The 27,242-nt window shown below is 37.3% G+C and overlaps 1 protein-coding gene and 3 long non-coding RNA genes across 4 annotated transcripts; all 4 read right to left on the bottom strand.

Annotated features, from left to right (window-relative positions):
• Window positions 1–387: 387 nt before the first annotated feature.
• LOC110940420 lies at window positions 388–2,934 on the bottom strand. The gene is made up of 3 exons (XR_002593136.2): window positions 2,860–2,934; window positions 1,765–1,852; window positions 388–593 (listed from the first exon to the last, which is right to left on the bottom strand). It is a non-coding gene; the product is annotated as an uncharacterized LOC110940420 (long non-coding RNA).
• Window positions 2,935–6,231: 3,297 nt separating this feature from the next.
• On the bottom strand, window positions 6,232–8,804 carry LOC110940413. Its single transcript, XR_002593132.2, has 3 exons — window positions 8,702–8,804; window positions 7,607–7,694; window positions 6,232–6,437 (listed from the first exon to the last, which is right to left on the bottom strand). It is a non-coding gene; the product is annotated as an uncharacterized LOC110940413 (long non-coding RNA).
• Window positions 8,805–14,654: 5,850 nt separating this feature from the next.
• LOC110881058 (benzyl alcohol O-benzoyltransferase) lies at window positions 14,655–17,775 on the bottom strand. Its single transcript, XM_022129438.2, has 2 exons — window positions 17,166–17,775; window positions 14,655–15,693 (listed from the first exon to the last, which is right to left on the bottom strand). The coding sequence occupies exons 1-2, from the start codon at window positions 17,610–17,612 to the stop codon at window positions 14,755–14,757; spliced, it is 1,386 nt and encodes a 461-aa protein (XP_021985130.1). The 5' UTR covers window positions 17,613–17,775; the 3' UTR covers window positions 14,655–14,754.
• A 2,042-nt stretch (window positions 17,776–19,817) lies between these two features.
• LOC110940408 lies at window positions 19,818–21,569 on the bottom strand. Its single transcript, XR_002593125.2, has 3 exons — window positions 21,427–21,569; window positions 20,848–20,914; window positions 19,818–20,053 (listed from the first exon to the last, which is right to left on the bottom strand). It is a non-coding gene; the product is annotated as an uncharacterized LOC110940408 (long non-coding RNA).
• Window positions 21,570–27,242: the final 5,673 nt, after the last annotated feature.

A 27,242-nucleotide genomic window follows, 5' to 3' on the forward strand; every position in this document is an offset into this window, starting at 1 on the left:
CCTTTTACTTGATAGGTTTTACCATTACATGCACCTATATGTTAAATCTACGTACCTTGGTCAATATATCATATTACATACCTTGGTGCCGGCGCTAGACCGCATTTACAAATCATCCCTTCCAAGGAATCATACTGACCTTACACATAACATATTGTTAGTTATCTTCAAATACATACTTAAGCCCATACTTACCTTGGCTTCTACCCTTAGATCTTGATCGAGTCTTAGATTGTACGGGTCCTTAGTCACGAGAGCACACCGGTTTGAGTTCAAGCATTTACCTCCTTCTACTTGATTCTCTCAAACCAGGGCTCTGATACCAACTTGTAACACCCTAACACGCTTTAACGGAAAAAGACGCAGCGGAAATTCGTACTATAAAATTTCTTTCAATGAACACGTTTTTGACCTACTTGCAAGTTCATTATAAAATACTTTCTTACATCAAGACTAGCTTTTGTACTCATTTACATAACAGAAACATAAGCTATAACTATCAATTTACATAATCAAGTATTCCCGTACAATCTGACTTGTGACTCGGTCCTTGATCGCTACTCCTTGTGAAGAAAGTCTGTGATTCATACTACCTGCACCCACCACATACAATCGAAACATTAGCATACATTATATACCAACAAGATTCTTAATCGTGTAGCCTCGATTTGTTCTATCCACATATTCTTTCCATCCCGTTGTCTTTCTAGATATAGTCATTCCATCCGGGTGTCTAATCCTTAGCGAACCTCGATGGAGAACCTGCACCACATTTCATTCTCGAGGCGCACTGTTAATATCGTCAATACTTAAGAGTATTGAAACCACGTATGCATTACATACATAACTACGTACATGCATACCTACACACATTCATACATACATTACTTCATACAAAAATACCTACTCACACACTTACATACATGCATACATTACGGCGTACAACTTACCTACTTAGGTGCTTACAAACATACATACATACATACACTAACACATACAAGCATACTTACTAACATACTTAATTCATTACCCCCGCGTACATGCTCACTCATTCCGAACTGAATCACATATCATAAACTCTTTTAAAGATATCTTTCAGATATGTTTCGGATCCTAAAAATGAGTTTCATACTCATCCGTAACTAACCAAGCCATTTGGTAGGGTTAAGGAACATTATAAAGACTTAACGAGGCTTGGAATGGGTTCACGGGGTCTACGTTCAAGGAAAAACGAAGAAATTACATAAACAAAACAATTGCATCAGACCTCCACCGTAAGCTACGGTGGCTACCGTAGCTTACGGTGGCCCCCCAAATCCTTACGGCAGCCTTAACCTGCCTTACGGCAGAAATAACATTTCCAGCACCCACCGTAGCTTACGGTGGTCACCGTAAGCTACGGTGATGCCCAGTTCAGCCATCATTTTAAATACTAAAACTCGCGTAACTCGTTCGTTTTGCGTCCGAATCACTTGGAACTTGTTCCTAATTGTCCGTAAAACATTTCCCTACATCTTATACTAAGAATCCTTACCCCGGGTCCTTAATCTTTACAAACTTCATCATTGCTACTTTACATATACATGATTATTCGACCCGTTTAATACCATCAAATTTCCTTTGTTATAACAATTCCTTCGTTATACTAAAATAACACTTAACTTGAAACTCACAATCATTACATATCCCTTGCACCATTCTTATCCACACATATAAATATTAGGATTCTACATTTACACTAAAAAGTGAGTCGGAATCACTTACCTTAAGCGTTAGTGTCCATACTTGCTCCCTCGCTTCCGCTTGACCCGTTAGCTTTCCATACTTGGTCCGTGTTAGTGTGGTTCCTATTCTTTCATGCCGTCATGCCATAATAATGTTAGTATTCATACTCATTCATATTAACATACATTTTTTCCAACTCTTATCTATATTGACTTTCACTAACGCGCATACGACATGATTTGTCAACCACATAGACCATATTAATAACATCATATTAATTTCATACATAATGTTGTACAATACATACAACTACACGATCACCTAATCACATACACAATATACACAACCAATTTACACATACTTATGCTTTTATAACTTTACATTCGACAACCGCATTATTCAACACTCACTCAATCAAAATTATCATCTTACTTATGTACAAAACATACATCCAACATTATCACTAACAATAAACTACACATGTCATATTCGTACACATTCATTCTTAATCACCATAAATCAAGCACATCAATTATATGGCGAGCATCACATCATTGGAGCATAAGGTACAAGTTCCTAATGCATGATTTTACCAAACCATACATTTAAATCCGAGTTTTCGTATGGACTCCACCTTAAACGTACTTAACTTATTATTTTGCTAACGGCTACACCATAAGCACCTTCTATACATAATTACCCACAACCTTCATACAATTTCACAATTTTTGCTCTCTTAGGCATTTCATCAAACACTTGGCGGGTGTACTACTAACAAAACATTATGTACAAGTATTCTTTGCATATTCTTACTAACTCATATCAAGATCATCAAATTTCCCTAACCTCACCTAACTTTCATCCTAGATCAAGGTCATTAACAATAATCCACAATATCCAACTCATATATATATCAAAACTATGTTTGATTTAGCACATACAACATCATCATCTTCATAGCATTACTTCTACAAGTGGGTTTTTCACAAAAACCTCAAATAACATCAAAATCGTGTATAATTCGCATTCTATACTATATCCTTAACATATACTCATGCTTGATTTCACACAATTTAAAGGATTGATCATAACCCAATTCATATAAACATCATCAAATCCAAAATTACAACTTACCGTAAGTTTGTTAGGGCTAGATGGCCAAGGAATCAAGTTCATGCATTAGATTTGAGCCTAATTTCCTTATCAATTTGAAGCTTTCTTGAGGACTAGGGTTTCACCCCTTTTTTTTTCTTCTTCCTGGTCGTTCTCACGCACACACCCATCTAGTGTGTGTGAGATTTTGTTTTTAATTAATTTCAGTTTCATATTTGGCAATCTTAGTCCCTCATGTTCTCTCTTATCTATTTGATCCCCAATGTTTTTCCATTCTTAATTTATAGCTAGCACTATCTAATCAAGTTAGATAACTTGGTTATTAGTGTAATATCCCACTTAACCAATAAATCCTACTTACTTATGCCAACCTAATAAAATGTCCAAATAAAATATTTAGACCCGAGTTTTGGGGCGTTACAAATCTACCCCCCTTAAATGAGGTTTCGTCCCCGAAACCTTCTCATTTCCATTAATCACTAACATCCTTTCCTTACTCTATCAACACGACCACTGGCCCATCTTAGTAACAACCCTCTATATTTTAGAACCCATCTCGGAGTTCTTATTAGTGTCGCTTTCACTAATAGCGCTAGCCTCCAACCCATTTCTTAGCTATTGGTTCATTCATCGTTCCAATACCCATATATCATGTGCATTATATATCTTTTTGTTCACCTCCACATTCTTATTACTTTCGTCAACTATACAACTTTATTTCGAAATTCATACCCACACATATATGTCTAACTTTGACTGGTACCTAATCATGATAGGTAACTACCTGTCCTTGTTTCATAAATCATTCATGTAACTGACTTATTCCTAATAAGCTCTTACTATCCATACTATACTTTCACATAACATTCTCATTTCCCTGACCGTTTGCAACAGGTCAATATTCATATTTATTCGAACTTGTACTAACACTTTCATTCATTTGATCCATTTATGACGGGTCTAATACCTTCATCTCATTTCTTAAAATTACATTCTATACGTATATCATATAACATTTAATTCTTGTTTTGTTATCGCAACAAAACTATTAATTCATAGTCACCTATACATGCTTTAGCTACAAGGTTGACATCATTTTATATTTCTATAGTTACTTGTATCATACGTACCTTTACGTTACCTTCAAATTATCCCATTCATCTAACATTACAACTACCCTTAATTCCTGCATTATTTAATCTACTTAAGTAAACATGCCGTGCAAATTCATACATTGTTGACTTTTCAGAAGGTCCATCATCTTACCTACATACTTTCATCATATGATCATGTACTCATCTAAACCTAGTCGGCCACACCAATGATACTTTTTACATTTCATAATCATGGTGGAAGGCACACATGCACATAAGTACATGATCAACTAATTACATATATGCATATGTATCACCATTTCGACTCATACTAACATATTCGAAATTCTATAGTTGACAATCATATTCAAAAACTAAAAATTTGACATAATCTCATTACCATTCCTTACTAGTAAGTTCATATTTCTCATACTTTATCTTCCACTTACCTCATTTGTCCTACATTCTATTCTTCTCAATTTACGCATCACTAAAGTTGTTTACACAAGCGCATCATATAGGTTCTTCATACGAGAGTCTAACCCATACTCAAGGGTTTCGCTCATAACTTATAAAACGTAATTCTCAATGACATGGTTCTCTCCTTATGTTAATTATAAGGAATTAACCATTCCATACTACACCATACTCCTTTCACCACTCAATTTGCAGGACGATTTCGATTTGCTAATTCATACTTATCCGTCATAAATTAAAACACTTTACTTACCTCGATTTCGTTCCATACTACAACGATCTATAAATCAGATCTGTCCGCCTTCTTCACGAGTACTAGCCAGACCAGGCTAGATTCCATTCATCCATGTAATGTGCCTCCATTCGAACACATCCCTTCACCAATTCTGTTGGTTTCATCACACCAAAGATTCTAACATCACCACCTACAAAATTTGGCGGTTAGCATATCTCATTCAAATACTGAGTCTACTAGGTGATTAGTCACCTATAATTCTGTTACATATTTCCTGCGTACATGCTATACATATCTTACATTCCATTTCTTACACGCAATTCTTTCATTTTAGTTACTTATTTCGTCAGCTTTTGCAGTTTGACCCTTTTAAGGTTAAACTGGATTTTCTTACCCATCATAGATGCATTGAGGTATACATTCGTACTTCCTTCCATTCATGCTTACTTACAAAAACATCCATTACATCATTTTGATATTTTTAACAAACTTGCCCCTCCTGTTCATACTTAATTCTTTGTCTGGGTCATAGCCCGTCATTCATTCTGACTCCTAAGAGTAGATTTCTAGAACATCTACACATAACGGGTTTAAAACTTCTTTCTTTCATTTTAAAACTTAGCTTTGCGTGCCCATTACGATCATTCCTTTGTTCATTTACTTTACATTTACTCATAGAACTCGTTAAACATAACTACGGTCAATTATTGACATAATTCTAATGTGGGTAAATTTTATCCTTCATATGTTTTAAATCTGTCCTGCGGTTTCTAACCTACTATTCATTCATTTTCTTCTTTCTATGATTTGAATCTGTCTCGCAGATTCAAGCATGTCATTCCTGCATTTCATTCCTTGAATCCGTCTTGCGGATTCAAACATTCCATTCGAGCCTTTTATTTCTTGAATCCGTCTCACGGATTCAAACATTCCATTCATATCTTTCATTCCTTAAAGTCTTACATTTCCTTTCACTCTCACGTTCACCTACGACCTAATTCTAATGGACATACCGGTAGCAATTATCACGGGCTCACGAACATCATACGGTTCTTGTGTACTGGCCAGGTACACAATCCACGTACTAGTTTCGTGTCTTCGTGTAATCGCCACCTTATGTCCAAAGAGTTAAGTCTCGGCACGTGTAACATTTCCAAAACTTCATTACCATTCTTATTATTCTATTTCATTTAAAATTTTCCTTTTACTTGATAGGTTTTACCATTACATGCACCTATATGTTAAATCTACGTACCTTGGTCAATATATCATATTACATACCTTGGTGCCGGCGCTAGACCGCATTTACAAATCATCCCTTCCAAGGAATCATACTGACCTTACACATAACATATTGTTAGTTATCTTCAAATACATACTTAAGCCCATACTTACCTTGGCTTCTACCCTTAGATCTTGATCGAGTCTTAGATTGTACGGGTCCTTAGTCACGAGAGCACACCGGTTTGAGTTCAAGCATTTACCTCCTTCTACTTGATTCTCTCAAACCAGGGCTCTGATACCAACTTGTAACACCCTAACACGCTTTAACGGAAAAAGACGCAGCGGAAATTCGTACTATAAAATTTCTTTCAATGAACACGTTTTTGACCTACTTGCAAGTTCATTATAAAATACTTTCTTACATCAAGACTAGCTTTTGTACTCATTTACATAACAGAAACATAAGCTATAACTATCAATTTACATAATCAAGTATTCCCGTACAATCTGACTTGTGACTCGGTCCTTGATCGCTACTCCTTGTGAAGAAAGTCTGTGATTCATACTACCTGCACCCACCACATACAATCGAAACATTAGCATACATTATATACCAACAAGATTCTTAATCGTGTAGCCTCGATTTGTTCTATCCACATATTCTTTCCATCCCGTTGTCTTTCTAGATATAGTCATTCCATCCGGGTGTCTAATCCTTAGCGAACCTCGATGGAGAACCTGCACCACATTTCATTCTCGAGGCGCACTGTTAATATCGTCAATACTTAAGAGTATTGAAACCACGTATGCATTACATACATAACTACGTACATGCATACCTACACACATTCATACATACATTACTTCATACAAAAATACCTACTCACACACTTACATACATGCATACATTACGGCATACAACTTACCTACTTAGGTGCTTACAAACATACATACATACATACACTAACACATACAAGCATACTTACTAACATACTTAATTCATTACCCCGCGTACATGCTCACTCATTCCGAACTGAATCACATATCATAAACTCTTTTAAAGATATCTTTCAGATATGTTTCGGATCCTAAAAATGAGTTTCATACTCATTCGTAACTAACCAAGCCATTTGGTAGGGTTAAGGAACATTATAAAGACTTAACGAGGCTTGGAATGGGTTCACGGGGTCTGCGTTCAAGGAAAAACGAAGAAATTACATAAACAAAACAATTGCATCAGACCTCCACCGTAAGCTACGGTGGCTACCGTAGCTTACGGTGGCCCCCAAATCCTTACAGCAGCCTTAACCTGCCTTACGGCAGAAATAACATTTCCAGCACCCACCGTAGCTTACGGTGGTCACCGTAAGCTACGGTGATGCCCAGTTCAGCCATCATTTTAAATACTAAAACTCGCGTAACTCGTTCGTTTTGCGTCCGAATCACTTGGAACTTGTTCCTAATTGTCCGTAAAACATTTCCCTACATCTTATACTAAGAATCCTTACCCCGGGTCCTTAATCTTTACAAACTTCATCATTGCTACTTTACATATACATGATTATTCGACCCGTTTAATACCATCAAATTTCCTTTGTTATAACAATTCCTTCGTTATACTAAAATAACACTTAACTTGAAACTCACAATCATTACATATCCCTTGCACCATTCTTATCCACACATATAAATATTAGGATTCTACATTTACACTAAAAAGTGAGTCGGAATCACTTACCTTAAGCGTTAGTGTCCATACTTGCTCCCTCGCTTCCGCTTGACCCGTTAGCTTTCCATACTTGGTCCGTGTTAGTGTGGTTCCTATTCTTTCATGCCGTCATGCCATAATAATGTTAGTATTCATACTCATTCATATTAACATACATTTTTTCCAACTCTTATCTATATTGACTTTCACTAACGCGCATACGACATGATTTGTCAACCACATAGACCATATTAATAACATCATATTAATTTCATACATAATGTTGTACAATACATACAACTACACGATCACCTAATCACATACACAATATACACAACCAATTTACACATACTTATGCTTTTATAACTTTACATTCGACAACCGCATTATTCAACACTCACTCAATCAAAATTATCATCTTACTTATGTACAAAACATACATCCAACATTATCACTAACAATAAACTACACATGTCATATTCGTACACATTCATTCTTAATCACCATAAATCAAGCACATCAATTATATGGCGAGCATCACATCATTGGAGCATAAGGTACAAGTTCCTAATGCATGATTTTACCAAACCATACATTTAAATCCGAGTTTTCGTATGGACTCCACCTTAAACGTACTTAACTTATTATTTTGCTAACGGCTACACCATAAGCACCTTCTATACATAATTACCCACAACCTTCATACAATTTCACAATTTTTGCTCTCTTAGGCATTTCATCAAACACTTGGCGGGTGTACTACTAACAAAACATTATGTACAAGTATTCTTTGCATATTCTTACTAACTCATATCAAGATCATCAAATTTCCCTAACCTCACCTAACTTTCATCCTAGATCAAGGTCATTAACAATAATCCACAATATCCAACTCATATATATATCAAAACTATGTTTGATTTAGCACATACAACATCATCATCTTCATAGCATTACTTCTACAAGTGGGTTTTTCACAAAAACCTCAAATAACATCAAAATCGTGTATAATTCGCATTCTATACTATATCCTTAATATATACTTATGCTTGATTTCACACAATTTAAAGGATTGATCATAACCCAATTCATATAAACATCATCAAATCCAAAGTTACAACTTACCGTAAGTTTGTTAGGGCTAGATGGCCAAGGAATCAAGTTCATGCATTGGATTTGAGCCTAATTTCCTTATCAATTTGAAGCTTTCTTGAGGACTAGGGTTTCACCCCTTTTTTTTTTCTTCTTCCTGATCGTTCTCACGCACACACCCATCTAGTGTGTGTGAGATTTTGTTTTTAATTAATTTCAGTTTCATATTTGGCAATCTTAGTCCCTCATGTTCTCTCTTATCTACTTGATCCCCAATGTTTTTCCATTCTTAATTTATATCTAGCACTATCTAATCAAGTTAGATAACTTGGTTATTAGTGTAATATCCCACTTAACCAATAAATCCTACTTACTTATGCCAACCTAATAAAATGTCCAAATAAAATATTTAGACCCGAGTTTTGGGGCGTTACATATCTTGAATCACATGCTTGCTATGAGGAATTGTTTAAAACTTATCTTTTGTTATGTATGTACCAAACTTGTATACTCGCCTTTGCTTTTGCATTAAATTGTATTTTAAACATGTTACAGGTTGATGATGACGATGCCTTGGAAAGAAGTAGCGTTGATGCCTAGATACACACATAGACGTTTAGGTTTAATATGTCGTATCAATTTTGCTTATGTTATCATGTATTTCTTTTGAAGTTGTTGTTACTTGAGTTTATGTAATGTTGACAATTGAAAGTTATGAAATGAAATGGGAATTATTTAATTATCGTCACAAATAGTGTTATGATGTCTCGAGCAATCTTCACACTTCGTCTCATCCCGATGTTTCCGCCATTGGTTGGGGTGTGACAAGTGAGACACGGCCCATGTATAGATTGACACGACCCCGTGTTGAAAAATACGAGAGGCATGGCCCAGTGTTTATCCAACACGCCCCATGTTTGGAAGAAAATTGGACACAACCCCGTGTTCGAGGAACACAGCCCCGTGTTTCAGGGTATTTATGAAGTTTCATCTAGGGTTTCTAAGGATTTGTCCTTTATCGGGTGGTTCCTTAGTGGTTGTAACAACATCGTATTACCGGATATACCTTAGGCTTCGGTGAGATGTACGAAAACGCAAGGGGTTGTCGGAAAGATAGAATCCTAATTTAAAAATGGGAAAACGAAACCTTCCCTTATTTACCTTATCCGGGCTCTTTTTAAAGAAGGTGTGATTCGGCTCGCTCCCGTCCAAACCGTCGGTGTGAAATTCACTCGCTGTAAAGGGGACTGTCATCACGAGGTTGATACAGGGATGGCTATCGCTTTCGTCTTCCCAAGTATCCAGGGTAGGTTTGTTGGCTCAGTGTTGTTTGTAACTGAATGTTCCTCCATCGATTCTCCTTCTCTTAAATTCCTTGATGAACGTCGTGCCTTCACCATGGATTCTCTTTATTTGAGTTTTTGGAGAATCCTCCTTTCTATTTGACTTACGTCTTTAAGTCTTATAGGTAAGAGGGTTGATGGGGTTCAGGTGGATGGATGTCATTATCATTTCTTCTCCCGCCCATCTTAAGGTGATCGTCACAGGAAAACGATGCGGTTAAGTAGTGGGGAGCAAATTTTAGAATGGGGAATATGTCACAGAATAGTAACCAAGTTTCAAAAATGTTCTAATTAGATCACTCGTAACGTTTTTGTCCCAGTTAGATAAGTTAACATTTAAATCGAGTCATGTCATTTTTTCTATGTGTCAAGGAAAAAATGAAGAATAAGATGTTGGGATCAGATTATTCTAATATATGAAATTATATTTATTAAAAATAAAAACACTTTAATTACATTAAAAATAAAAAAAAAGTTACAATTCACGTCATCACTCAAAGTTAGCATCAAATAAAAGGGAAAAAAGAAATAAAAATCCACATCACCATAGTTAGTTATGAAATGGATGAAAAAACCCTTAATTTTAATGAAAAATGAATGTTGAGTGACCTGATTGGAACACTTTTGAAACTTGAGTGACCTAATTGGAACACTTTTAAAACTTGGTTACTATTCTACAAAGTTACCCCTTTTAGAATGACACATTCTAATTCTTCATGCATTCCACCACATAACTTGCACCATTCACCGTTAGAGTGGCGTGCGTAATAATAATAATCATAAACATCCATGTTTGCCAGAGAGTTTTTAACCGTCGGATCAGGCGGTTACTATTTTCTTACAAACTGCTGATAGGGAACGGCCCCGTATGAGGTTCACACAGCCCCGTGCTGCAGTCTGTATCTAGCAGAAAATAGTTCTGAGTTACTGGAGAGATGACACGGCCCCGTGTAGATCACACACGGCCCTGTGTCACTTTTGCATAAAAATAGAAAAATTGGAGAAAACGAGGAAAAACCTAAAAAGAAAAGATAAGACTGATTAGTCCGTTACTTTTAAGCTTTCTCAAAATCCTTGTGTCCTCGGTAACAACGCTAAAAACTTGACGTGTGCGGGTGTGGGTATAAATTTTAGATATATTTAAGCACTTTTTACTCGCGAATCAAGCTTTAAATTTATAAAACACGATATAATACTATCACTCTACACACGTTAGTGCAAGTGCACCCATCGCGGACGTAGTATAGTGATGGCAAGATATCAAGGTCGTCCAAGGACACGAGAGCTCTTAATAACGGCTTATCGTTAACATCTAATCTATCCAATTTTTGATAAAAAGTTTTGAAAGATAAACTAGAAAATAAAAATAAAATATAATGTAAACAAATAGACAAAAAGGAATCACTTGGTTCCAACTCCTCTTTTATGTATCCTTTGATGATTTCCGCACTTTAGACTTTTTAAAAGATTATCTTTAAGTTATAGTAGTAGGCCCCCTTCCTGGCAGCGTTACTCTCAACCTATTGGTCTGAGTCAGCAGGGATACAGTCCCGCAAGGTCGGTTTAATGTTTTAATAGTAGTTTATAGATAACAGATTACAAGCGGTTCTTACTTCCCCCGATTTGATGATATCTACCTCAAGGAAAGTCTTACTAAGCTTGAATCGAGTCCTAGCAGGATCTATACACTGAAAGAGGTAAGAGCTTTACCCAAATACCTTTCTAACCCCCTTCCAGGCAGTTAACGCACTTTATATAGACCGTAAAGACACGAATTAGTGAATTAATAAAACTTGAAGAAATGATTAAGTAAAGTTCACCTTCAATATAGAAAACTAGTTATTAAAGTCATTAATACATACCCAAATAAAAAGTGCCAAAGATTGGGAATCAAAAGTAATACATAAAAGATTTGTCTTTACCATGTGATGTAAGAGATTTAGCCAAGCATGGCCTTTGTTTGACAAGAACTCTTACGATCGATCTTGGATCTCGAGACTACTACACACTCTAAAAGATGAAAGATGGATGTTGGATGATGGTGGTGGGTGTTGGTATTGTAGTGGTGGTGGACTGGTGGCAAGTGTGAGAGAATTGGTTTGCCAAGGGATGTGTTGGAATGAAACCAAACACTCTTATTTATAGCTGAAATCAGAGCATCCACACGGCCCCGTGCCCACCTGGCACGGCTCCATGGCCTTCATTCTCTCTCCCTTCATTAACTGCAGATGTCAGGTCTTGTACTAACACGGACCCGTGTGTCAACAGTAAGGCCCGTGGTGAATGTACTTGTTGTACTATCTCAGATTCTCCGAATCTTAGAGTTGACCACGGCTCATGTTGAGTTGGCACGACCCCGTGTTGGTTTGTCTTTTGCTATTGTCTTTTTCTGCAGGGAATCTTGATTGGGTACGTCCCTGTGCCTAAGCTTCTGTTTTGTTATTTTTGTTGGTTTGGATGTGGATAGGGGCTCGTCGAGTCGTGTCAGTCCTTCTTCTTTGTATTTATGTTGGTTTCTGCTGTTAATTTATTCCTTTTGTTCGTTTAAGCTCTTTTGATCCTGTAAATTAAAACTAAACAAAGAAACATACCTTTTCCAACATTCGTACCGAAAAAGGGTTGATTTTACGCCTTATTTGATGTAATTTATATGTTGTATTTTACGCACATCAGTTACCGCACTCCCCAAATTAGAGAGTTTTGTTGCCCCTCTCTGGCCAGACTATTTTGTCTTAATCGGGCTCACGCTGGCTTTAGAGTTTTGCTTGGCGTTCCCTCGGGAAACCATACTGTCGGCTGCCACTTGACAGTCGTTGTGCCACCACAAGAGTAGAGCTCTCTGACGTCACACACGATGGGTCGAAAACAGTTACTAAGGAAAATTTGATCATATTTAAAAATATAATCCAATATTTATTTAATATTATTTTGTAGTATGATACAAACTAGTATTTAACCCGCGCTTCGCGGCGGTGTCACATTTCACTGTTAATATACATTGAATCAAAGCGGAAATTATAATTTCTCCACGTTTGCATAAGAGTATTTAACATGAGCTTCGCTGTGTCATAATTCACGGTAAATATACATCTAATCAAATTGAAAACTATGATTCAACAATTGCATATTTGGATACCGTGTCAACAAAATTCAACTTCAATAATGCAATCAAATAAAATTTTCTACACCTAAATGGCTCTTAGGTAAATGTGTTTGTACATGAATCACAACCTCTTGTGCTCGTCTTCCTGCAGTTTCTGTCCATGTACCTTCTCTATTTCTATTCACAACACTTAGAGTATATGTAATAAGCATAAATAAAGAGTAACCTACAAAGATACACGTATCTTAATACATAATCTAGACAATACAAACACCTAAACCCATTAACTGTTATCTACAAAGTTAAGAAACTAAACTCCTAAAATTAAGTACTCAAATTCAGCATAAATCCCCAAAAATATTGTTGATAATCAATCCATATAACTCAAGTTTACATCCACAGTTCAAAAAGAAAACCCACAATTTAAACAAAACTAAAGATTCATATGAGATTAAAAAAACCCATGAAGCAATTGCAGAAGCATATATATATATATATATATATATATATATATATATATATATATATAACCTTAACCTACTTAATCGCAGGCTCTTCTTTGCCGGTTGTATCCATTTACCTCATCTTTCTTCGACTCATCTTTCTTAGCAAGAGTCAAGTGTTTAAACAAAGCCCTGCTCTCTTGTAACTTGATATCAAAATTCAATCACTGTAACCGCATATCATGCTTCCGGGCCGACTCAATCAACAACTTTTTATGATAAGGCAGACCCGCATCCACCAAAACATCCGTCCTCGGTTCCAAGGACAAAGATTCTAACCCTTCTCATTCAACAACTCCAAAACCGCTCCCGAAGAAGTAGAAGGCTGCAATCCAACATTTTCTTCAGCCTTTACATCTAATTCCCTATATGTATCTCTAATATCCTGCAACTCTCCTAACTTATTAACATCTCTCTCACTCTTCACCATTGTAGAACCATCATTTTCATCATCAACTTCAATAACGTCTACAACCTCTTCATCCTTTCGAAAATTAACAAACCTACAACTACCTTTCGCGTCTTCTTTCGCATGAAAATACTGCGTACGGCATCGATTTCAGGCTGGATATCTTTAATTTTCTTCTTGCACGCCCCAATATTATCAAATTGATGTGACTGGAACCCGTTTTTGTTATCCAGAGAGAGCAAGAGAAGTGAGGCCCTGTCACCGTAGTTCCCTTTTCCGGCCAATAAGCTCACCACCGTGTATCGTCCTGACAGAACCACCACCGATGCACGATCGGACAATCGAGATCACCGCCATAATCTAAGTCTTATATTGGTACCACTGAGGCGTCGGTGTACTCACCGGATCCTTACCGGATGCCCTTCGTCCTCTCATCGGCTCTCTCTCTCTCCCAACGCTCTCTTTGTTACTGAGGTGTGGATGTGTGTGTTGGACTTGAGCTGTTATGAAGCATTGAAGTGTGGCAAAAGCAAAAGCAAAACCGAAAACTATCCTGGCGCAATATGATGTTATAAATTGATATATGTAATAATTAATAATTCAAACTACATTTGTTACTAACATATGATGAGTATATCTAAAAATTATAATAGTAACAGAGTAATAGACATACAACCACTAAATATTACACATGATACACCATCATAGAGTCACATACTGAAATATATTTATAGCTGAGAAAGAACGTGTAAAGTGTTATCTCGTAGTACTTGATCGTTGTTGTCTTTTGCCAAAATGTTGCTTAGCTCTTTGACAAAGGTATCCATCGACGCGTTTGGCAAACATATGGGTACCACGATCCCAGACTCGCCCTTATGGTTTGTAAAAGGTATATAGCAACTAGCACCACCTGGGATAGCACCTACTCCGCCTTTGGCGGGTCCACCATAAGCTGCCTTCCCCCACCCAAAGTCAACCACATCGAATCCAGCTCGAATCACATCTGAGACTAGGTAGCTTCGAACCACTGTAAAGTGGGGCCGCCCCTCGATTACCATTAGATCGGCTATAGATCTCATGTACTCTTCATTGACATCTGATTTAGCCTTCATCACAAGCTCCAACGCGTGGGACAACGGTTTGGTGGCAAGATCTTTAGCTTTGGAAATGGCAACCGGGAAGGCGAACCTATTTCCGTAATATCCAACCGGAAGAGGAGGATTGAACTTGGCACGCGCGTTAATGACGCAAATGATGCGCATTTCTTCTTCAGGATCAGGTTGGAGCGCGATGGTACGACAACGCCAGAGGCAGGCTGTTAGCACCTCATACGTGGAGCAGTTTTTAAGGTATGGTGGAACAAATCTACGTAATGCTGAGACCTCAGTAGGTCCAAAGAAAAAGGATTTATGTGCCATGTCATCTACTGGGATTATAGTACCCTTAGTGTCTTCCACTTTGTCATACTCATGATGAGTGCATGTTATACGTGGTGGGTCTCGTGCAAAAAGTAACTCCCTTTGCCACACCGGCAAAATTGAAGGTTTCAATGCACCTTTAGCCATTTCACCAAGTGCTGTCATGAATTGAACGAGCCCTGGTCCGTCACTCATAGTGTGGTTTAGTCGTAGAGCAAAGATAAAACCCCCGCATAATAATCGTGTCACCTATTAATTAACATAACTTAATTAGCAAACCCATCAATATTATAAGAGAGTAAAATAAACAATATAGTTTTTTTTTAAATATATTTTAATAATCTTAAGGATAAACGTAACAGATGTTCAAAAATAATATATATTAAACTTAATTATTTCATGTATTAAATAAATCTTTAAGTTGACTAATTTCACGTAAACAAAAATTTAAATTTCTTATAACTTCCACATTTAAATTAGTTGATCAAAACTTGCTTTGATCAAACAAATATCATCTTCAAAATGTCTTGTGAAATAAAGATATATCTGATCAAAAATAAATGAATATGAGGCTATGGGGTGTGGAACAGAGCCATTAGGGGCTTTATCAGGAAACGTTAGCATCACGTAGGATCCACGTCAGTCAGGGGGCTTTATCACGCTCCCTCCCCCCCCTCCCCCTAACTTGCAGGGTGTGGGATAAAGCCACATATTAAACAAAATTAAAAAAAAGATTTAATAGGGTTAAATCATGTGGGCCCCACCTGAACATCTCCTTCTTCGTCGTTACCATGTTGGCAAGCACCCTATAGCATCCCTAGGGATGGCAATGGGTCGGGTTTGGGACGGGTTTAGGTAATCCCAAACCCAAACCCGATTAGATAAGCTTGTCCCAAACCCGTCCCAAAACCCGTCGGGTTTCTAGCGGGTAAATACCCATTGGGTATCGGGTATACCCGTTAATTTAAAAAGATCACTCATTGGGTATACTCATCTCAAAACCCATTGGGTATCTATCGGGTAACTACTAACCGGTTACATTTTGTATTGTTATTATAAAAATATATATCAAATAACTACAATGTACACGGAATATAATACTTATATGTGTAAAAAATGGATGTATCATATATATACATATTAATAATATAAAAAAGAAATTATATCGGGTATACAATCGAGTAAACGGGTACACTTTATCGGGTAATTGGGTCGGGTAAACGGGTATATAACTAAATCCCAAACTCGTCCCAAACCCGCGAAAAAAATAAAAATTATTCCCAAACCCGATTAACCGACCCCAAACCCGTTCCAAATGTGTCGGGATTCGGGTTTTCCCATCGGGTTCGGGTTTGATTGCCATCGCGTCCCACCGTAAAACCCATAGTGTTGGGCAAAGGTGGCACCCCATACCCTCAGTCCTGAGAGCAACACTCAAACCAACTTTCTTAAAACATTAATGTTTCCCTTTTTGTCTTCTTTGCATATTAATGATTGAATTGTTATATTCTAATTCTAATTTTGTGAATAGGACGAGACATACCAATTAAATTAGAACCCCGGTTTTGAGCTAACCATTAAAATTAAAAAGTCGGAACGAAAACCAAGTGGAAACAACATTATTGCCTTCCTTTTCTTTTCAGATGAGACCGACTTGATCGGTTGAATCGGTAAACCGAGAAAACTACAAAAACGTCTATTTTTATCTACTTAAATTTTACCTGAATAAGTAGCAATGGCGAGTCGAGAATCCCTCCGGATCCCGGAACATCATAAAGGAGTTCTTCCAAACAAGGAAACGGTGGATGAAGCGCGTCTCCAAACTGCTTCAACGTCACATCAGCTTCCGCCTCAATAAACAACACACCCTCACCCGTACAATCAACCATCAGTTTCCTGGCCGGGCCTTCTTTAAGCCGGCCAGCAAACGGATAGTAGAACACAAGCACCCTTGCCAACGCCTCCCTGATCACACTAACCGGATTCTTATTCTTCATTTTTGGGTCGTTGCGATAGAATTGAATAACCGGGATTTGAAACCGAAGGCCCTCTTGGTCGTCAATGTCGGATAAAGGCTTCAGTTCCCGCGGCGTGAGCTTAGCTGGAGCAATGAGCTCCGGTTCACGTCGCCGCACGGTAAATGTTAATGGAGTGTCAATTGGTGCCATTTTGATTGGTGTTTGTGTGCAGTGGAGCTCCTTTCTATAGCAGGGTGTTGGGTCATGGGTGTGAATGCCCTCTATGAGTGAATGTTTAATACTTTTTTTTACTTGTATATAATATAAAATACATATAACTTTTTTTTATTTCTTTGGAAAAATAATGTATGCACATCAGATGAAATTGGAATTTGATTCAAATTACAATATTTATGGAGGAATATATACATCAGATGAAACGAAAGAGGCTACCAATTGATATATTATTATTATTATTATTATTATTATTATTATTATTATTATTATTATTATTATTATTATTATTATTATTATTATTATTATTATTATTATTATTATTATTATTATTATTATTATTAAAAAGAGCCGGCTACTATTGGGATTCATTATTCTGGACGCCACTTCCTTGGAAGAAGGGATTTGGACAAAAAAGCGGCTGCCATACATATTAATTATTATTCTTTGGCGGCTGCCAATATCACCATCTATCTTTTTTTTTTTACGGCTAACAAATCAATCCTGAGCATTTTCGAGACACCATTGAATAAACGGAGTGCTTCGAAAGTAACCCGAGTCGTCCACCACCAATTCCGGGTAAAACCCAGTAACCCACCCGTCCTTAGGCACGACGGTAAATTACCGGTAAAACTCGTTTAGCTCAAGGATCGAACCTAGGTTTCCCTGGTCCTATCATTGTCCACCAATGCCCACTCTTTTTTGCACCAAATAAGAATTGAACCTTAGTCTTTAAAGATAACTCAAGTCCTCCTACCACTTGAGATAGAGGTCATTCGCCAATATCACCATCATCATCTGACGAAAAAAAAAGATAAACAATATTAATAATACAGATAGCAATATATATTATTAATATTGTTGAGGGAATATAGAGAAGAAGGTATTGCTTCAAGTTTCAAGTTTGAGATCAATAACCAGATTAGTTTGTAAATGAGTTTGTTTAGTTTTTATATATTTATCTTAGTCGAACTCATAAACATGATTTATTATTTATTTGAGACTTGTTTATTTTTCTTGACGTTGATTCTTGGCTAAAAATCTTTACTGCCTAGACTTGGATGATAGATTTATAAAGTTTTGATTTTTATTATGTTTATTTAATTATTTATGGATTTTTATAAAAGTAGTTGGTTTAGTTTATTGGTTTAATGTATATGCATGCTTTAAATTGTTTTATTATTTTTTGTTACTTCGTATGAATTTTGGTGAGTGTCTATATCACTGAATAGATTCGTTCTAGGTTATAAATTAATTTTATAATCTTTAGGGTTAATTGGTCAATACACCTTAAAAGTAATAATTGGTAATTTAATAAATTAAAGTGTTCTATTAATTTCAATAGCTTTGAGGTGTGAAATTATTGTTAGGTCTTCATCATTAAATTGCTAGGTAGGGTCTTCGTGAGGAGTCTCAACTAGTTTCCTTAGTGATAGTTGTCTAACAAGTTAAACTTAAATTCCAAACTTATCCTAGGTCTATAACCCGTGAGGAAGTGAATCGTATTAGGGTACTTTTGTAAACCTAGATAACCTATGAATGAGTCTAATAAACCGGTAATCATAACAACCTATTTGAGTTCCATAAGTGTCTCCTTGAGAAGGGTCGAGAGTCTAGTTCGATGTCTCGATAGGTTTAGAATATAAAGATCCCGGTTTCATAATAATTAATAAACATAATAAGTCATTACTATAATAATCCAGGAATCTAGTCTAGGCAGTCGTTTCCATCAATTGATTAAAATCCAAGTTAATTCATTCTTAAGGATGGCCTAGATAAAAGAAATATTTAAGGGCATATTTTTACTAGTTGTACAGGGCTCCTGAATTATGAGGGACAAGTCGACGACCATAGGAAAAAAATTGGGATACCCCTAAATTTTTCTTCTAGTTCCGCCATTGAGTGTCCATTTAGTCAAGAGTCAACAAATGTATAGTTTGGATAGTCTTAAACCGTTTTTTTTTTAAAGGTGAACTTCATTAAAATCACGCCAAACCCGATACCCGGGCGACCACAAAACAGCAAATTACATAATTACATATTTACACCAGTTTTCCCATGATATACTAGTCAAATTAGATCTACTATTAAACTAAAAATACCCCCATCGACTTAACTTCATTGATGATGTCTTCGGTCCTAGCGGTCTTGTTACACCCAGTTTAAAGTACTAGATTTAATAACATAGAACCTTACATTTGATGCCAAAAATTTAGAGTTTACAAAATCTTTTAATATTCTAGATCATAACTAGACACAACATACATGTATTGTTCTTACGAAATCATAATCAAACGATAACTACAATTGTTTACATAGTTTTTAAAACAAAAGATCATGTGCGGAAGCGTTTGTTAAAGTGTTCGGTTCGGATTCATATGCCTGATCATCACCCTTCTGCTAGAAAACCTGAAAAACTGAGCATTTTAACCCAATGTTAGTATCATGGTTCTTAACCAATGAAATAAATGAAAAGGTGTGTTAAAACCACCTAGAGAAATCGAGAATTATGAAATTACAAGCAAGTAGGAAGAAACGGGAGGTTAAACGGGTAAACGGTTTAAAAGTTACGCAAGTTTTAGCGTTTTCGGACTATGAATACGATTCTGCAGCAAATCGACATTTCTAGGGGCCGTCGCCGACGCCCCTTGCATTTACCCATTTCACCCGACGCCTTATTTTACTGCCTACGCGAAGCTGGCCGACGCAAGGTGGCGCACGGTCGTGCACCTAATCGCACGGTCGTGCGTTTCCGAGTAAACCAGTGCACTGGCTGGTGCACTGCCAGTGCACCCACGTCGTAGGGACTGCACGGTCGTGCCGTTGGGTGCATGACCGTGCATCAGCTGCCAGTTCAGGAATTCATGTTTATCAACTTTACAACTTAAACATGCTTACCAAATTCGGATCCTTAACTCCTGTATGAAGAGTTAAATCTTCGCAACAAGTTTAGCGCATCCAACTTACAACTTATACAATAATTATAACCGTGCTTTATAATGATATCTAACTTTATGCTAAACACCAAAACTTGTTTTGACCCGTTTGGGTACTAAATAAGGCACCTTACGGACGCCCAATTTCCATGTTTATTACTTGTTTAAGACTTTAGCCGAGTTCATACCATAAGGGTAACTCTCGATCATCGTGTTTGAATAATGAGATGAAACTTAATAATAAATATGATGTAATGAAACGATAAATTTCATACCTTTAAAGCGCTCCTTTTCCCCGTGAATTCCCTCCGGCTTGTCCGCTTGATGATCCGGACTCTTTGCCTAATAAATTCAGTTTTTAACTTGTTTAGAATTCTTTTCACGACCATAATCACATCATTTATAAGACATGGTCAAATTCTGCGTTTTCATCAAATTTAGCATAAAAACCCTCACTTAGGCATTTCAACAAACACCTAACGGGTCAGATTTTCCTACCATCATTTCCAAGTTCATGACTTGCAATTAAACCTCAAATTTCACTTTAATTAGTAAACCTTGCACACATCTTAGCATCAATATCACAGGAATTACCTCCTATAATGAAATTTATACTAGAATTATCATTCAAATCCTAGTGTTCATCATCATCTTATAAAACCCATAACCTAGCTTCCATGGATTCATGGAATTTCCTGAATTTGGGCATAAATTCACATGTAGTTGTCTAGGTTTTACTCCTAGACACTATATCATCATTAATCTAACTAAATTACTATCATGCATCAACAAATTTCAGATTGCTTAAATTCATGAGGATTTCAAGTAGAGAATTCTCATCAAATTTTACATACCTCTTAATCCTCTTGCGATGAGGATCACTAATTCGTGTTCAAGACTTGATTTAGGGCTGATTTGAGGCTTCAATTTAGAGATTTGCTTGAAGTTAGGGTTTGGAAATGGGGGATGTCGCCCCTGCTTGTTCTTTGATCGACCAGGACCCCCAAATGGGGTGTTTGGTTTTGATTTTGTTACTATTAGTAATACAAGTTTCATTTTTAACAATTTTGGTCCCTCCACTTTTGTTTAACACTTAGTTTTGGTTATTTAACCCTATTCAAGTTGTTGTTAGCCTTGTATTTAACTAGGTTAGATTTTTCCTAGTTAACTAGTTCTTGTTTATTTACTCTTTGAATTTTCTAATATAAGGATTTATATTTTCGGAGTGTTACAGATCTTGTTTGAGAAGATTAACTTAACTCGCTTAAACCTTAACTCACTTACTACATTGTAGAATCTGTACTAATTGTGTGAGGTTTGGTCACCCTTTCCACTCGCACTAGGACCCACCTCTTACAAACATAATATTTAAAACTTTCATATAAGCGAGATCATTAAATAACAAGAGAAAATGTTGTTATGAGTCAAATTGTAATATTTCTTAAAACACTTATTTGTATCTCTAAGCGGTAGCCCCTATTAAAATCAGTGAGAACTTGGACATTTGATATCCAAATTCATTAGAGGCAAGCATGATGATCGTTACCAAAATTTGGGAGAAGCCACAAAGTTGATCTCTACATTGACTAGAGAAAAAAGTGGTGGTCTCTACCGATATAGGAGAATCTATATGTAACATATACCATATTAGAGAAAGACATTGTAAACAACACCTCTACCAATATAAGGAATGAAAAATGAATATTGAAGAAAACTATCGATTGAAAGAATCCATTGGTAATATCATTCACCTTTAACAACTACAATGTATCCTTATGTTTATGTGGTGATTAGGGCTGTAAACGAACTGAACGTTTAGTGAACAGTTTATGAACCGTTTGGTGGGAAGTTCGTTTACGTTCGTTCGTTTAATCAGTGAACAAACAGGGACAAGAAATTCTGTTCGGTTAGTTAAATGAACGAACACGAACAGGTTTCTCGTTCGTTCAATTACGTTCGTGAACGTTCGGTAATGTGTTTGTGAACATTCGTTCATGTTCATTTCTTTATGTTGTTCATTAAAGATTTTTTAGCGTTTATGTATTTTATCTAAACTTTTGATATTCTTTAATTCTTATTTATCTCATTACCCAAACAAATTAAATAGGAAACTCTATCTCCACCTTATTTATGCACCGCTCCACTTTCCTTCTCATTATTAACATCGAAAGATACTATTGACCTTTGTTAAACGATTAGGGCTTCATGGTCTAACGTCGCTCCCTCTCACCATCCACCTCTAGCCACTGTCGTCTTCGCCGATTTTATCTATGTTCGTGAACATGTTCCTTTCCTTAGGAACTGTTTGGCAACATCTGAATGGTTAAGTACTGAACCAGTAAAAGGTAAGAGGTCTGAACCATTAAGTGTTGAATCAGTAAGATGTCTGAACCATTAAGAACCTGTATAAAGCTTAACCGTTCAAATGCAAATGTCTGACCAATTCAGATTAGAGGTCTTAACCATTCAGACTCTGTATAATGTTTAACCATTCAGAGGCAAATGTCTGAACCATTCAGACATCTGTTTGTGAAACAAACAGTCTGAACCATTAAGTGTTGAACCAGTAAGAGGTCTGAACCATTAAGAGCCACATTAAAAGGTAAACAAACAACCCCTTAATGAACGAACACGAACAGAAAATCTTGATAGGTAAGTGTTCATAAATTGTTCGTGAACACATTATATCCTTAATAAATTGTTCGTATTTATTCGGTCCGTTTACAACCCTAGTGGTAATAGCTCTCTTGTCTCTTTACCTATTGCATTACAAACTATGACTTTTTCAAATTAGTTTACCTGTTGCATTACAGACTATGACTTTTTCAAATTAGTTTATTGTTAACAAACTAATATGTATTAGAAAGTGGTGATTAACTAAAAGCTAAAGTATTCACCTTATCTAGCTAGTCTATACTGTATGTATGCATGTGGGGCCGTGGGGTGTTGAATGTGTGCACGAGACAACAAATAATGAGTCAACTAAAGTGAAATATTAGAATCAACCCACCTATCATTACAAATATTATCAACTAAAGTGAAATATTATACTTGTAATATATCATTACCAAATAGTTAGAAGAGTTATCATTAAAGAGAAAAAATAATACTCATAAGATGTATCAAATATGTAAGACATTTGTAATATATTAAGGATCATGCTAATCACACACAGCCAAAATAATTTTCACACCCCTAAACGCTCCGCTTTGGCCATAGCGCGGCGCTTAGGGCGACAAAAGGTGATACGAGGTTTCGAATGACTGACTGAGTGACAGACTGACAGACATAAAGCTTCCTAGGTTTCAGTCGTCCCGTGAACCCTAAGCGCCGCGCTTTGGCCATAGCGCGGCGCTTCGATCCCAAATTCTGGCTTTAAATCACTGGCCAGACAACAGATTCATCACTCGAATTGTTTTCTGTCGATCTTCTTTGCTCTATTAGTTAAATTTTTTGAAAAAACGATGTCGTGGTTCAGTAACTATCTTTTCGGTGATTATTCTGACGAGTCGGTTGTTCCTGATTCTTACGAGGGGACCGCTATTTCTGACTCGTTTGAGAAACCGGTGTCGTCCAACTTGAGGGAGACAGAGGTTGTATCTGGCATTCGTTATCGTGATAACACGGTGCAGCTGGATTTGAATACCCCTGTGGAGGACCCTTACGCACAACAAGGTTATTCGAATTTCGGTTACGGTGGCGAGTATAGCTTTGTACAGCAAGAGTGTTATCCAAACGAAAGTTACGGTTGTCAACAAGGTTATTCGAATTTCGGTTACGGTGGCGAGCAAAGCTTTGTACAGCAGGAGTGTTATCCAAACCAGAGTTACGGTTGTGAACAGAGCTTTGAACATCAAGTCTATTCGAATCTCGGTGACGATGGTGAGCCGGAGGATGTGTCTGTTGACGAGGAAGGTTGTTACCCGGTTACATTTTCGTTTGATACAACGCAGACCTTTTCGTCACGTAAAGAGTTGGTGCGTTGGGTACAAGACACGGCAAAAGACAATGGTTACCTCATTGTGACTAAGAGGCCGAATAAAAGAGGAGAGAATTACAAGATTTGGTTTCAATGTACTTTTGGTGGGGAGCATAAGAGTGTAGCTACACAGAGGAAAACGGGTAGCAAGAAAATAGGCTGCCCGTTCGAGATGATCGGGTTTTCGGAATCATCCGGAAGTGTTTGGAGGATCGAGGTGACGAAGGCGAAGCATAACCACACTCCTATTGAAAACTTCGAGGGTCACGCGTATGCGAGAAGGCTTTCTTCGGAGGACAAAAAACTGGTTAAGGAGTTGGCAGAGCAAGATATTCGCAACCAAAGTATTTGGCGAACGCTGACAAAAAACAATCCGGCTAGAAAGCTTATTCCGAAAGATATACACAACGCTGTTCAGAAGATCAACGCCGAAAAAAATGTCGGTAAGTCTCCGATGCAAAAACTTGAAAACATTCTTATCGAAAAAAATTACACTTATTACATGCGCACGAATGAGATATCGAACGAAGTTGAAGACGTCTTCTTTGTTCACGAAAAATCATTCACTATGTGGTGTGCCTTCCCGCATGTGCTAATGATTGACGCCACATACAAAACGAACATGTACAACCTGCCATTTGTTCAGGTCGTAGGCATGACGTCGACAAACAAATCGTTTACGGCTGCTTGTGCTGTAATTTCCGCCGAGAAGTCAGAGAACTACCTATGGGTGTTGCAGAGGATCAAGTCTATGCTGGCAGGATGTATGGAACCGCGCGTGATTTTAACAGACAGGGATTTTGCGCTAATGAACGCGTGTGAACAAGTTTTTCCAAAAACGCATAAGTATCTTTGTCGGTTCCATATTCAACAAAATATTAATAAGAACAGCAAGAAGAAATTCTTTGACAAGGAGTGGAAAGAATTCGTACGTACATTTTGGACATTGTGCGAGTCCACGACCGAGGAAATATACATGTATAACTTGGAAAACTTTGAAGCACAGCTGAAAGAAGCTGACCGTGAACGTGAGTATTTCTTACATAATTATGTTCAAATTTTATATAATAACAAAAACTGACTATTTACGTTTTTTAATTTTAGAGGTTTATGATTATATGAAGAAATCCTGGTTGGATCCGTACCGTGAAAAGTTTGTATCTTGCTGGATTAACCAAACTATCAACTTTCGCCAGACTACGACCAACAGGGTTGAGAGCATGCATGCAACATTAAAAAGTCACTTTCCAAGTCATCGCAACACACTGGATAAACTTGTACTGTATGTTGATCATGTTGTTGCTAAACAATACGCCGAGATTAGAAGTACCTTTGAAACAAGCCTCCGAAAAGTGATGACGCACCACAAGAAGCAGCCCATGCTTGCATATATTCTCAGAAAGGTTTCAATATATGCGATTGAGCTTTTGAGTATGGAACTAAAGCGTAAGGAAGACGGGTTGAGAGCCTACGGTGCAAGCTGTGGTTGCCAACTTTTTACCAGCTGTGGTTTGCCATGTGCCTGTCGTTTGGAAAAGTTGGAAAATAAAGGTAATTATTATTTTTGAACTTTCTCGTTATGATTTTGCCACCTAATTTGTTTTCATCCACAGGTCAGCAAATCCGGATCACACACATAGACGTGTTTTGGAAGAAGCTTGACTTCAAGCCTGCAAGGAATAAAATAGAGGATATTGATGTAGACGCGGAATTTGAAAAATTGAAAAAACAGATCGATCCAACACCCCCTCAAGTGAAAAGGAGCTTCTTTGAAAAGTTTCAGCAAATCCTCAATCCAGGGAACAGTAACAAAAAACCTCCTGCTGTTCTGAAGAAAACTCGTGGTCGACCAACATTGAAAAGGCAGGAAGAAAGAAAGGTTGAAGCTGCTAGACAAAGCTCTTACAATCCGTCAGAAGAAACTTGGGTCGATGCCTCAGACGATCTTCCCCGTCACAGCTCGTACATATCAGCCGAAGATTCTTGCAGAGGAAAGAATACCAAACCGCTCAACCTACACCCTGATTTCCCGAATATCAAGCTCGGTCCTAAGACGGATATAGCGATCCGCAACTACGCATCTCAGATTCCCAACGTGATCCATCCATACATCATTAAAATAAAGGACGTGAAACCAGATGGTCATTGTGGATTTAGATCGGTGGCTGTTGGGTTAGGATTGAAACAAAATTCATATTTGAAGATCCGGGAACAGCTTCTAAAGGAGTTATGTATGCACGAATCGCTTTGGAGGCAGGTTTTCGATCCGGAAAATGTAGGACATTATGATGCGCTGGTTAAACGGATCGATTTTCAGGGGGTGGGACGAGCAGGTATCGAAAATTACATGTCGATGCCTGAGACGGGGTTTCTTATTGCCCAACGATACGGTGTGATTGTTCACACCTTCGACATTCGTGGGAGCGATACAATTTTCCCTATGCTGGGCGGCCCAAACGAAGCTGAGGAACCTCACCTGGTAGTTGCGGTTGTGTTCGTCGACAAGGGGCATTTCATACATGTAGAGCTTGAAGGTTGTTATCCAATGCCTCCCCCAAACCTACTCTGGACATCGAACAGAACAGAGCGCGCAGCAGGCTAGCATACATTATACAGGGATCAGATCGACACGTATGAAATGCTTACGTATCGTGCCCCCGACCTTAATGCAATCCCATATGTTCACGATGT

The sequence above is a fragment of the Helianthus annuus genome, chromosome 1 (genome assembly GCF_002127325.2).
Source record: "Helianthus annuus cultivar XRQ/B chromosome 1, HanXRQr2.0-SUNRISE, whole genome shotgun sequence".
Lineage (NCBI taxonomy): Eukaryota > Viridiplantae > Streptophyta > Magnoliopsida > Asterales > Asteraceae > Helianthus > Helianthus annuus.

Bases quoted from the DNA above. Each gene is read 5' to 3' on its own strand.
- LOC110881058 (XM_022129438.2), bottom strand. From the start codon at position 17,612: ATGGCACCAATTGACACTCCATTAACATTTACCGTGCGGCGACGTGAA. The intron at 15,694-17,165 runs GTAAAATTTAAG...GTTAATTAATAG, and splicing joins CGCCATTGCTACTTATTCAG to GTGACACGATTATTATGCGG.